This window comes from Takifugu flavidus, chromosome 1, assembly GCF_003711565.1.
Source record: "Takifugu flavidus isolate HTHZ2018 chromosome 1, ASM371156v2, whole genome shotgun sequence".
Lineage (NCBI taxonomy): Eukaryota > Metazoa > Chordata > Actinopteri > Tetraodontiformes > Tetraodontidae > Takifugu > Takifugu flavidus.
In genome coordinates, this window is record NC_079520.1 from 12,686,214 (window position 1) to 12,698,787 (window position 12,574).

Genomic DNA, 12,574 nt, shown 5'->3' on the forward strand with positions numbered 1-12,574 from the left:
TGTTTCCACATCAGCTTTGTTGATCGAATAGCTAAACAGCATTTGCCAATTATGCTTCAGGGAAGTAAAACGTGACATGCTAACCTCAGTTTTTAAATGCAGCAGGCTTTAATAGTATCATAAAGTCATTTAAAGTCAAATACTTCTACTCAAGCGTCGATCGCATGGGTGAGCAATTATTTCTTACTACACGATGACTTTTATCTGTGTGTTTACATGGAGCGCAGCCCGTCACTGTTGTGGGCTGAGTCAGGCTGTGTCTCACTCCCTGACTCAGCGCCCCCCTTCAGGCCTGACTCCACAACAGGGTGCACTGGTCCGTGATTCTCTTCATCATTGGGGTCTTCCTGGGGTCATGTGCACTCACCACGAGATGATGACAGTTCAAAGAAGAGGTTAGCATCCAGCTGAAGCTGTGACTATATAATGGCTCAACAATGATGTGGTACAGGACAACTCAATGTGTTGTGTCAAGCTTGAAAACTGAATAAATGTGAAATATATACGTATAACCCTTGACTTGTCACCAGTGGATCATCTCACACAAACACACACACACACACACACACACACACACACACACACTGCAAACACACGTCACAATTCCAAAGCTCTGGGAGTTCAGAGGTCATCCGATTCAAATACTCTACAATCTTAACAGTGCCTGAGTGACAAAGCCAACAAAGCTGCTCATCGTCCTGACAGATGCTGCTCATAACCTCTCATGTGGGTTGAATTCATGCAGCCTTTCACATCCCTGACACAGCCACTCTTGCATCCTCCAGATAAACTAAAAACCATTAAAACCATTCCGTGCTGTTCATGTGTGGGTCGTCTTCCATTATTATTCTTTGTTGGGACATATTTTGTACCCTGAGGAATATATCAGGAACTCACAGGTGGTTTTCGTTTGCAGTTGGCTGCTGTGCCGTGGATGTACGCAAGACTCCCCTATCTGGTTACGGAATGGCCTGATGCTGCAGTTTCGTGGGGCATCGTGCCCCGAATCGATGTCACTCTGGCTCCTCTACTCCCTCTTTCCACCCACGAGTGGGATCCCAGTTGAAACATTTTGATACACAGCTGAAAGGTGCACTGGGTCGGGACCTGGTATTTGATGAGGCGGTGGGACAAAAAAAGAAAAGATGAGGTAACGATAAGAAGACAAAAAAGGAGGACCCGTTAGCAGAACAGCCTGGACCAAATGAATCATGAATGCTGCAGCGCCAATGAGTCAGGCACGTGAAGAATAACTGGTTTTTGTTCCGCTCCATCGACTCCTGGTGAGACCTGAAAGGTGGGTCACACAGGTCACATCAGCAGGGTCACATCAGTGGGTGACATCAGGAGGAATTGGATCATTTGGACTGAACAATGTATAAAAAGTGTGCCCCCCGTGTTTAAAGCTCTGACCAGCTTCCCGATGTAATATGTTGGTGACCCCATATTGGCCTTCTTGCTGCCACATGGCTTGGAATTGTCTAATCTGTCTGTGACAGCCTGTTTCTGTCCTTTGCCTGGGACATCCTGGCCCCTGGTTCTGTTTTACCTCAGTCATAAGCTGAATTAAAACAGAAAAAGCACTTGATAAGCTCTTGATAATTGGGGCATCTCATCTTCTCTGTGTCTGTAGATGTTTTTAGCCAGCAAAAGACACTTCACTGCCCACATGTGTTACAAAACAGCTTTCGGTTGGTTGTTTTATTTTTAGATCAACTTACAGTATGTTATCTTAGTAGTTTGCGTGAACGTCACCCAAAACTCCAAATTATGATAGTCCGACCGAATGTTTGCAAATGTTAACTGCGTCGCACAGACAGAGAACAGACAGGAAATACAGCAGAAAGCAGCAGAATTGGAACCTCTGTGGAGTTAAGCAAATCTTCAGGTCTAACTTCAAACTAGCATAGAACCACTTTCTTTCTTTTAAGCAGCGTGACCTTGTGATTACGCTGCACACCAACCTTGACTGTTGTCACAGACAGACTATGAACGGTTGTAACGACAAATGTTTGCCCATATTCAGCGAGATGACCCAGTTCAGCTATGTTTGTTTAAAGACTGCTACTAAACCGTCTCTTATCAATTGATGGCTTCATTATCTACTGTAATGTGATGTCCTTGCCTGTCACAGTGTACTGCGTGGGCCCTGAGGCCTACAAAGGCTTTATATATTGCAATATCACAGGAAGACATACTGCCGCCAGACTGTATTAACATTATGTTAATGCGGAGAGTAGAAGGGGGCACTGTTTTTAATACATCATTTTTATGTAATTGTGCATCATTTTAGTGTCTGAGGGACAAATCGACTGGGCACAAATCACAAAAGGGAGTCTGAAGGTGTTTACCAAGATTTATGGACAGTGCTGGACATGCTCAGCGCCCTTGCGATCTCCTCTCCGTTTGCATACAACACATAGATACAGCAGCTGCTCAGCTCTGCTAGTGTGTCCTCGCTTGATAAATGACATCCCAATTAAAAAAATCACCAGGTCTTCCAGACTCCTAGGAGGCAAGAATTCCCCAGCAGTCAGAAGAGTGTTACTATTTAATTATTTCATTTTGCCTGGATAATTTTTTCCATGGTTTGATGGCGCTACATCTATGGTAAGATCAATTTTAATAATTTACCATGACATTACCGAGTTTCCTTGTGGATGCAGAAACACATCTACACGTGCACATCCATTATATCACTGCAGGGGGTCATTGGCTTTCTGAAGGACACATGGCATGTAGGACTCAGGGGCCTGGGATGGCACCAAAACTATAGGTGACCCCTGGGTGTGACTCTGGGTGTGTGTGTGTGTGTGTGTGTGTGTGTGTGTGTGTGTGTGTGTGTGTGTGTGTGTCCTCAGATGGGCCAGTGACTGGTCCTGCCTCTCTTCAGGTGTCTGCACAGAATAACTCCAGGGTGTCCCTGATTAGGGACAAACGGTAGTTAACAGAAAATGAAAGGCTGATAAATAAATAGAGGAAACTTCTCCCTCTGTTCCACCTCTTTATAATGAGTTCTGACTATTTTGAACTGCTTTACATTTTCTGAAACACAAAATTGGTGAAGCGAAATAAAAATAAAGCTTCACATCCTACCTGCCTTCCAGTACATTTAATGAAAACTTGTTTGCTGTCTAGTTCACACACACACACACACACACACACACACAACACACACACACACACCACACACACACACACACACACACACACACACACACACACACACTCTCTCTCTCTCATGCACTCCCTTTGCTGAAAGTTGGTGACACGAGTCCTTGTAAAGTACAGGATTCAATTTGTAACTATTATGGAGACAAGGACACGGCCCTTTATGTGAGCAGCCATAGAGAGAAATGAGGCAGTCGCTATAGCAACTGCAAGTAGAGCACTCAACAAATCAACAAACAATGCAGCACAAGACTTTTTCAGGGGAGCCATTTGATGCGAGCCTTGAGTTGCACAAAGTTGTCCTCTTAAGTTCCTGAGACGTGACTTGGAGGGTCTGTTGTTGTCGGGGGCCCAAAGTGTTTGGTAAAAACCTTGTGTTTTTCTCCACCCTTGTGTTTCAAGGACAACTTGGTTGAATGTGCCAAAGAGCTGTCTCGACGGGTCACGGCAACCTCAAATATTCATTTGTGTAATCAGCTTTCAGGAAATGCTTACCGCTGTGAGAGAACAATGTTCATTCTTCAAACACATTTTATTAAGAGGATTTTTTGCACATGTCTCATCTGCATTTAATCATTCCTTCATTTAACGCAGCTAAAACCTTATAAGAAAACAAAGTCTGGCCTAAAACTAGAGCAAAAGTAAAATATACAACTCTCAGCTCATCCTTCCTCTTTAATTCTTGCCTCGCTGCTCCTTCTTTCCCATGCTCCTTGTCTAAATAAATAACACATGTGACCTTGGTCTAAATTTCAGCGCTGGAAACAAAGCTGCAGCGCGGCCGATGCTGTCTGACTGTGACTGTCTCACACACACTCACACACACACACAAACATGCACCAGATGTTTGCAGATTCCTGTTGGTGTTTATGTGTTTGCAGCAAAAGATGCAAAAGGTCGAGGAGAGCTGTGGCGCCTAATGACCGTCGCAGCGTTTGCGGTGTTCTGCTCCTTCAGCTTCGCTCGGCCGGTGAGAAGGCCGCTCCGCTAAACAACGTGGGCGCTGGGCCAGAGAGGGAGTCTGCTGTCTGCAGATCACCAGAACAAACAGGCCCTGCGGCGCCGACAGCACCGCTCGGGCTGCTGTAGGCGAGAGTTTTGAAAGAAAATGTTATTGGTAATTTCTCAAGGGGGAAAGTTTAATTTCATCGCTCAAGGTATGGCCACATCGAATGGATAATCACTGAGTTGATTTCATTTGCTTCCCTTTTAATAAGGCTAAAACCTAGTTTTTAAAGACTTTTTAAAATGTTTCAGCTATAATTGAAATATTCTGGACAATACTTCAACCCAGTCCAACAAACTCCCTCTCAGTGGAGCCACTTTTAGGGTTTTCTTCCCATGCAGGGCAGCTATCACTCGTAGAGAGAGAATCAATTACCAGTGAAAGAAAAACAAGATGGTGATGAAAAGTGACCAAAAAGTGACAATTAGAAAGGTGCGCACTAATGTTGTCCTTTCAAATAAAACACTCCTACAGTAAGAGCTTGTGAGGCATCAAACACACCCTGTCATATTTAACAAGCATGCTTGGCAAAAGCCTCTAAAGGTGTGTTTACAGACACTGAGTGAGCCATGTTCAACATATTGTTTTCAGTGTTTTTCTTTAGAGTGGACGAACGATACGCTAGAGTCTCTGCTTTCCTCGGCTGACTGGGTAATGTCCGTGCATTTCCTCCATTATTGCTTCCTCTGAACTCTGCAGAGGTGCTGAATGAAATATTAAACTGAGCAGAGACACACTGGAGCATCACATAAACAGCACCAGAAACATAATGCAAATGAAGATTAGATAAAAGCTTTGTTTCCAATCATCTCCATAGAACTCTAAGAGATTCAAAATGTAGAAAAAAGTTGCAAAGAATAAATACTATTCTGAAAAATTCAAAGAATCTACTAACAACATGAGGAATGAAATAGAACATTGTTAGTGCATTAAAGGCCCCTGCAAAGTTCCCATCCCAATGTATGTCCACGTTCTTTAATCCCTCTCAAACGAATTGTAAAACTCTTTTGTCAATGCTGGCAGCAGATACTGTCTCGGTTTAACCAAACACCCGCAGATCCCAGAGTTTCTTTTAGTTTTTTTAGGCTGGTGACAGAGTTCGTCATGGCTGGGCGGCACCCATAGAAATAACCATAATCTTCCATCACATGAAAAATATTTGACACGTAATCTAACTGGTTAGACTGCTTATGGGTGCATACGTTTGCACCGAGCAGCTTTATAACTGTATAACTGCAAATGTGACTTGTAAAAAATAGTTTCATTTTCCTGATTTTGTGGTGCTTAAACGCCAGATTTGAATATTGTTACGACTTGGCTCAAAACAAAACACATGGGCGGGCCGTCACAATATGTATTGAGAGGTGATCACGTAACTTTTGTGGACTGAAGGTTCTTTAATAGCAAGGCACTGACCCTGGCGCAGGAAAGATGGTGGAGAGTTTCTTCAGAACATCTTGTACACATTTGATGAATAAACAAAGCCGAGAGCGAGGCAAAGAGCGACAGAGCGCTGTAGCTGTCTTTTAAACCATGTGCTTTTGCAACAATAATGGAACCTCACCTTGAGACGGAAGGATTTTTATAACCTGCGCTGGCTGGGCCTTGAGTGGGAAGAACAGACAGGCTGAGCGAAGGCTGTTTATTCCGTGGTGTCCTTGATATAAACATGTGAAAAATCTCTCTGTTTTCTCTATCTGTCTAATCAATACAAAGACATTCAACCTCTGAACAATCTTGTAGCACTACTGCAAAAGTTCTTTCCTTTTTTCATACTGCCTCCATTCATAGACGCAGCCTTCGGTGCTGGGAGGTAGGGGACAGCGGGGTCTTGGCGGGCTGCTAGTTCATGAATGTGACTATTCACTCAATGTCACTCTTTCTCCAGCACCAATGACAACCTTCTCTCGGGACCCTCCAACGGTTTGGAATTATTTACACCAGGACCATCTAAACCTTTCCTCCTCCCTTCCTCCATCCTCTATAATCAGGCAGAAATAGATTTTTTGGGGGTGTTTTCTTTTGGTCATGCTCCTCTGATTTCCCTGCATTCCTCTTTCAGGGTAGCAGCCAGAACCTGTGATCCCTCATAAGGCCAATTAAGATCGACCCTTAATTCATGGGCTTTATCATGACATGTCTGTCTCCAGCTCGCTGACCTCCTCTCGTTCCTTCCTTCCTCCCCCCTCTCCAATCCTCCTTCGGTGACAGAGGCAAGGAGAGCAGTGAGTCATGACATCATAATTCACCAGCTCCTGTTTTCACGGTTAAATCAATATCAGTGTGTCCAAGTCAAGGTTGGAGGCTGGCCTTCACAGCTCAGCTCTTCCTACTTTCTTGTGGAAAATCATATAAATTGTCCCTAAAATAATTAAGCCTTCAGATGTGTGCTGGCCTATATTTTTACCAGCCTCTGTCTGATAAACAGCACTGCCAAAAAGTCAAGGTAATGCTGGGAATAGTCTGGTCCCTTCCTCACAATCAAAAAACACGCAGGGGTCTGTGGATTCGGGCTTTGATGAGCCTGAATTGGCCCCCATACTTTTGGTGTAACAGGAAGTTTTGGTTCCAGTCCTGGCAATGATGCTTGGTGCCAACGGGCCACAGTCGGCTCTTTGAAATAAGAAAAAAAGTAGAAAAGTTTTGTATTCATTTTTTTTTTTGGAATATTTTGCATGTTGCACCACGATGGATGAGTGATTTCACCGATTTTTTTGAACTCCTTGTTTTAAAATCACATTGTTTCCCACTTTTGATAAGTTGATTACATATTTTCTAAAATGCCAGCTGAAAAAAAATGTGACTTTTAATGATTTTTTTCGAAACCCTTTTAGTAAATTTGTCTTTTAACACGTTTCATGAATAATTCATGATTCATTAATTGAAGAATATGTTTCATTTACAGATGCAAAAAATAAGTCAAATATTTTCGCTCCAACAGAAGAGACGGAATTCCCAGAAACTGGGGGGGTGAATGGGGGGGAGTGAGACAGTGAGAGAGAACAAGGGGTAGGGAGAGCGTGCGTGTGCCACAGAGAGAGAGAGAGAGAGAGAGGGAGAGAGAGAGAGAGAGAGAGAGCGTGTGTGTGTGTGTGAGAGAGAGATGGAAGCCAATAAAACCGTGCTACCCTTCAGTCGGGGCTATCAGGGGCAAAGAAAACAGAGCTACCTCTGTGACTGACCTCCAGCTCTTCAAAGCGGCTGCGGGGCGCGCTGAGCTCCGGCCCATGTCGAGCGCTTAGCGGCCATGGCCACGCTGGAGGGCTGCCGCTGCCGGGGAGGCGGCGGCCGCAACACCAACAACAGCATCCTCTACAGCATTTTAAAGAGTGACACTCTTGCGACCACCGAGGAGCAGCAGCCCAAACAACAACAACAACAACAGCAACAACAACAACAACAACAACAGCAGCAGCAGCAGCAGCAGCAGCAGCAGAGCCTTCAGCACCTGCTCTTCAAGAGCCCACCTGCCTCCACCGCCGCCCCAGCCTCCCTGCAGGAGCTCCGGCAACAGGCTTGCTCGTGCGGCTCGACGCGCCGCCGGGGCGTGCTCCGCTCCCCGCAGGTGACCTGCAAAGCCGCCTCGGCGGTTCTGGTCAAGACGCTGCGGTTCGTGAAAAACGTGCCGTGTTTCCGCGAGCTGCCGGAGGACGACCAGCTCGCGCTGATCCGCAGCGGGTGGGCGCCTCTGCTCGTGCTGGGACTCGCGCAGGACCGCGTGGATTTTGAGACCACGGAGACGGTGGAGCCCAGCATGCTGCAGCGCATCCTCACCGGCTCCCCCGAGGGACGGAACCAGGCGCTCGGCTGCCACAGCAGGACGGCAGCGGGGGTGTCCGTCCTGGATATCGAAGCCATCAAAGCTTTTCTGAAGAAGTGCTGGAGCGTGGACATCAGCACCAAGGAGTACGCGTACCTGAAGGGAGCCGTGCTGTTCAACCCAGGTAGGTTTTTAATACGTGCGCGTCCAAGTTATTCACAGAAAATGTGACTAACATGACCCAACTCGGACTCCTTCGGTTACCTGTCAAACAAGCTTAAAATAACCCCTGCGTCCTGTCATTTCCACCCACTCTTGTCCTTCTCACCCCAGATGTGGAGGGTCTGCGCTGCCTCCACTACATCCAGTCTCTGCGCCGAGAAGCGCACCAGGCTCTGAACGAGCACGTCCGGCTGATCCACCGTGAGGACACGACCCGCTTCGCCAAACTGCTCATCGCCCTGTCCATGCTGAGGGCCATCAGGCCACCGGTGGTGGCACAGCTCTTCTTAAAGCCCGTAATTGGGACCGTCAACATCGAGGAGGTCCTCATGGAGATGTTCTACGGGAAGTAGGTCACAGTGAGGAGGGGAACCCGGCAGATCCCAGAGGTTCTGCTGCAGGAGGAGACCCGCAAAGACATTTTTGAGGGCACCGCAGGGAAAGTGTGTGTTTGTCGGACTTGCTGCATGTGTGTGTGTGTGCGTGTGTGTGTGTGTGTGGAGACAGACGCAGAGAAAGTATTGATGGAAAAGTATCATGAAAGTGTAAAGCACCTGCTGAAATTCATAACTTATTTGTTTTTATATAAACATATTTTTGCAATAATAAAGAAATACTGTGGAATGAGTAGAAAGTATTTGTGCTTTTATGGGTGAGATGTTTGATGCACATGTTACCGCTGGAACTGAAATCAGCCCCATGAGGACGAGATATTTGGGAGTAACGCTAACTCAGCCGAACGTCCGAGGGGAGCGGGTCAAACTGCCTGTGTCAGATGAAGGATTGACAAAGTCCGTTGATAAAATAGTGGGTTCAAATTGTCATCAGGATGATGTTCGGGTTGTGGGCTCAGATAAACATAGGAAAATTCAAAAGTCTGGATCGTTTTCTGTCCTACAGACACAAAAAGTGAACCCTTTTCTGCTGCCTGAAAGAAGAGAAAGAGGTGAAGGAATGTTTGGATGGATCCCCCTTTGTTCTTCACATGATCTTAGAAGAGTAAAGTTATCAGAGGTGGCTGCACCTCTGTTTTATCTGCAACATCAGAACCATGGGAACATGTTTAATTCAAGTTTTTAAGTGTTAAATGACCAAACATAATTTAAACCTATTAACAGACAAAAGTCTTCATTTCCCTCCCAGTAATGTAATTTAGAATATTGTAACTTTGCTACATTTCTCTTAAGACTCATTAAAGTGAAATATTGCGGTTCTGAATTTTCACGATGGAGCCTCAACTCAGCATCGAGCATCTCACACAGCCTCTGGTCAGAAAGACCTCAGAAGACATCACTGGAAGGTCCTGCAGTTTAACCTGCTCCCAGTTTACACATGTACCTGTTGGCTGCTTTAGGAGAAGCTCCACGGTGGTGGAAATGCTCCGGCCTCTGCTCACCTGCTGTGACGCTCTGCTTCACAGTGAACAGGAGCATCTACAGTGTGTTTACTGCAAAAAAATAACAAAATCAGCTTCCTTTCTTACACTTTATGTAGTTTCCCTTATGCAAGTGTAATAATTAATGAAAATAATTGGAGAATGAAGCCACATATGCAATGGTTAAATGGTTTTAGAAGCAAGGGTGGCTTCTGACCATGATCTCAGCTCTCACACGCCCCCGAGTGGTTTTGTACAGTACTGCATCAATGGGCTCTCAGGGAGCCACCGTTGCATGTTCAAACTAGTCTGCTAGTTATTGGTTTTCACATAAAAAAGAGAGAATAAATCAACAACAAAAAAAACCAGAAACAGTTGTCGTTTTCTTTTAGAATTAATTGTTGCAGCAGAGGGTTAGCCAGTTTTTAGTCCTCCAGTAGTCTGGCCCTCAGAACGTTGATGATCATCAGTAATCATCATCAGGTTATTTTAGAAAATTAGAGTTTGATCTCTAAATAAAATGCCAATCGCTGTTTTAGTGACTACACAGATGGAACAGACCCCAGCAGATCATGGATTCAGCGCCCACAAATACAGAAGAGAAACGATGGAAACCATCAGCAAATACAGTATTCTTACGCGAAGCTCACATGAAGCTCTTTTCTCTGTAGCATCTGTGTGTCCAGAATTTATGTCACATAGTGTCTGCAGTAGCAACACGCACACCCTGCATTAATCACACATTACACATCTTATTCTTTTTAATACAAGAGGAGCATTTGTCAGCATCACAGCTGTGTAACAGCAATGTTCCAGGAGTTTGAACCGTCTGGCTGCAAGTTGTCTATTTTATTTCATCTCATGAAAATCGGCTTTTAAAATAATAAATGTAAATGTCCATAGTATAACCTGTGTCGAGGCCCCTATATTGCTGTAGGTTATTTTCAGTTATTTGCATTCTGCCTCTTGGCCGCTAGATGTCGCAACGCGCTGCAGGTGTAGAACTACAGCGGGCGTGAATCGCTTTCACGGGTTCTTCTTTAATAAAGCGCGTATCGATGGAGGCTCTATAGGTTTGTTTTTTTAGTTGTTTTTTGTACTGCAGTTTATAAAATTGAAAATTGTTGGAATGATATTCAGTTTTCATGAATGCTTCAAAGACCAAAACCACAATTCTGCTTTTTCTGGTCAATAACGTCAGATTCTTTGATTACCTGGCGCCACCAATGCGATTGCATCCCCCATCCATATACACAGCATCCATATTTTACGAGACATGATTATTTCTGTTGGTCTCCCTACAATGTTCCCTCTCGACGGCGCCTATTTTCTCTCCAATTAAGTCTCTAATTGATCTGAGTAATAGAGTCTATTAATCCCGTGTCTGCTAATAAAAGCCCAGCTGTCTGCCAGGAGGCTGCCAACATGCAGCAGTCACCGTCTCTATTTGCAGCTGACAACATGCTGCGTGTTGTCACACGCGTGCAAGCTTCCAACAGTTGGCATCTTTATTAAGAACCACAGTAAATTTCACCACTTGTCTGTAATTTATTTGTGCCATGAACCGGCCACATCTGTTCTTTTTACCTGTTGTCTTGATCGGGTTCCTTCCTTTTACAAGCGTGCAGAGAAAAACAACCCTCGATCCCCCCATCTCCCTTTAATTGTGTCTTTTATTGTCCTTCCAGGTTTCCTGACAAACATTATTTCTTCTAGTTTTGCCAGTGTTGACTTTCGGTTGTAGATATACGAAACTGCCAGCAGGCGGCGTTATTTGTTCACATACAAAACCCACTACATTTAGCATGAAAACTAAAGTCACTTGCACTAAAGTCACTGCAAACACTTTAAATAATATTCTTGATTCAACTTCTTGATGGAAGGAATGCTTCAGACTGCCAATCTCAGCGTTAGGGTCAGCTCCATATCAGCACATCATGCGATCAATTATTATTATTGATCAAATCAAATCCCACATTCACCAGCATTTGGTTACACATGGCAGCGATTTCTCATGTTTAGACTTAAAGAACACACAAACCAACACGGCAACCTACAGAAGTCCTACCAAACAGGCTGTTTGTAGCTGTTTCAATGCAACCCAGAGGAACCTCTGGTAAATATTTTGACTCTTTCATGCATGAATTATGAGCTCATGAGACCCCAATTTGTTTTCGGGGGGTTTTACACGCAGTTTGTGCTGCATGATTTCCATGCTGTGATGACCTTGTTATTTTCTGACCACAAATCCCATTAGTTTTTACTTGATGCTGTAATATTTCTTTGCGTTTCTGGTTTCCTTTTATAGGAGCAAAACATTTGTTGCTGATTGATGATTTTGTGGCCATTCAATTTTGAGCTTTTCCCTATTTTTCCACAAAAGGTAAAACAAGAGGGGAACAAATGTCCATTGAGGAGGTTAGATCAGCTGTACGGAAAGGTTGGGGGAGCTCTGTGAGCTTTGCTGGAGGAGGTTTTCCTTTTACAGCATCTAACAAATATAAAACCAGCTGAATTTACATGACAAATACAGGCAAAAACAACAGTAGGAGGCAAATCCAGCAAGACACTGTCAGTCGTTTCACTTTACAAACGCTGCGCCTGACAAAAGGGCTTCTGCTTTGATACAAAATTGTCATTTTTTGCTTCTGCAGCAGATTAGTCCAGGAAAAACAGGCAGAACACTCTAACAATATTTAAACTGTGGAATGTTCTCGCTGGATGGGAATAAACGCGATCGCCAAAGGCTCATATTGGTTTCTGATCCATTTTGGAATGTATTTAATGTTTCATTCATGATATGAACTTTGAGGATTTGGTTTTTTGTCTTCTCCTCTGGCAGCCGTTCAGCGAGAAATCTCCTAACGGCCGTAAGATGGAAAAAAAGAGAATGTGAACAACAGTTTAATAACCCGTGGCGTTGCCTAGGAGGAGTTGCCACGTCTTCTACTTCACTTCAGAGGAGCGTTAGCGCTGTAAGAGGACACTGATGGCTGTTTGCTGTCCCCCGGCCAGGACAATTTCGCTTTCATTGCTTCCA

The 12,574-nt window shown here is 44.5% G+C and overlaps 1 protein-coding gene across 1 annotated transcript; it reads left to right on the forward strand.

The window, feature by feature from the left end:
* Positions 1 to 7,251: 7,251 nt before the first annotated feature.
* Positions 7,252 to 8,793, forward strand: nr0b1 (nuclear receptor subfamily 0, group B, member 1). Its single transcript, XM_057051687.1, has 2 exons — positions 7,252 to 8,121; positions 8,271 to 8,793. The coding sequence occupies exons 1-2, from the start codon at positions 7,425 to 7,427 to the stop codon at positions 8,510 to 8,512; spliced, it is 939 nt and encodes a 312-aa protein (XP_056907667.1). The 5' UTR covers positions 7,252 to 7,424; the 3' UTR covers positions 8,513 to 8,793.
* The last annotated feature ends 3,781 nt before the right edge of the window (positions 8,794 to 12,574 follow it).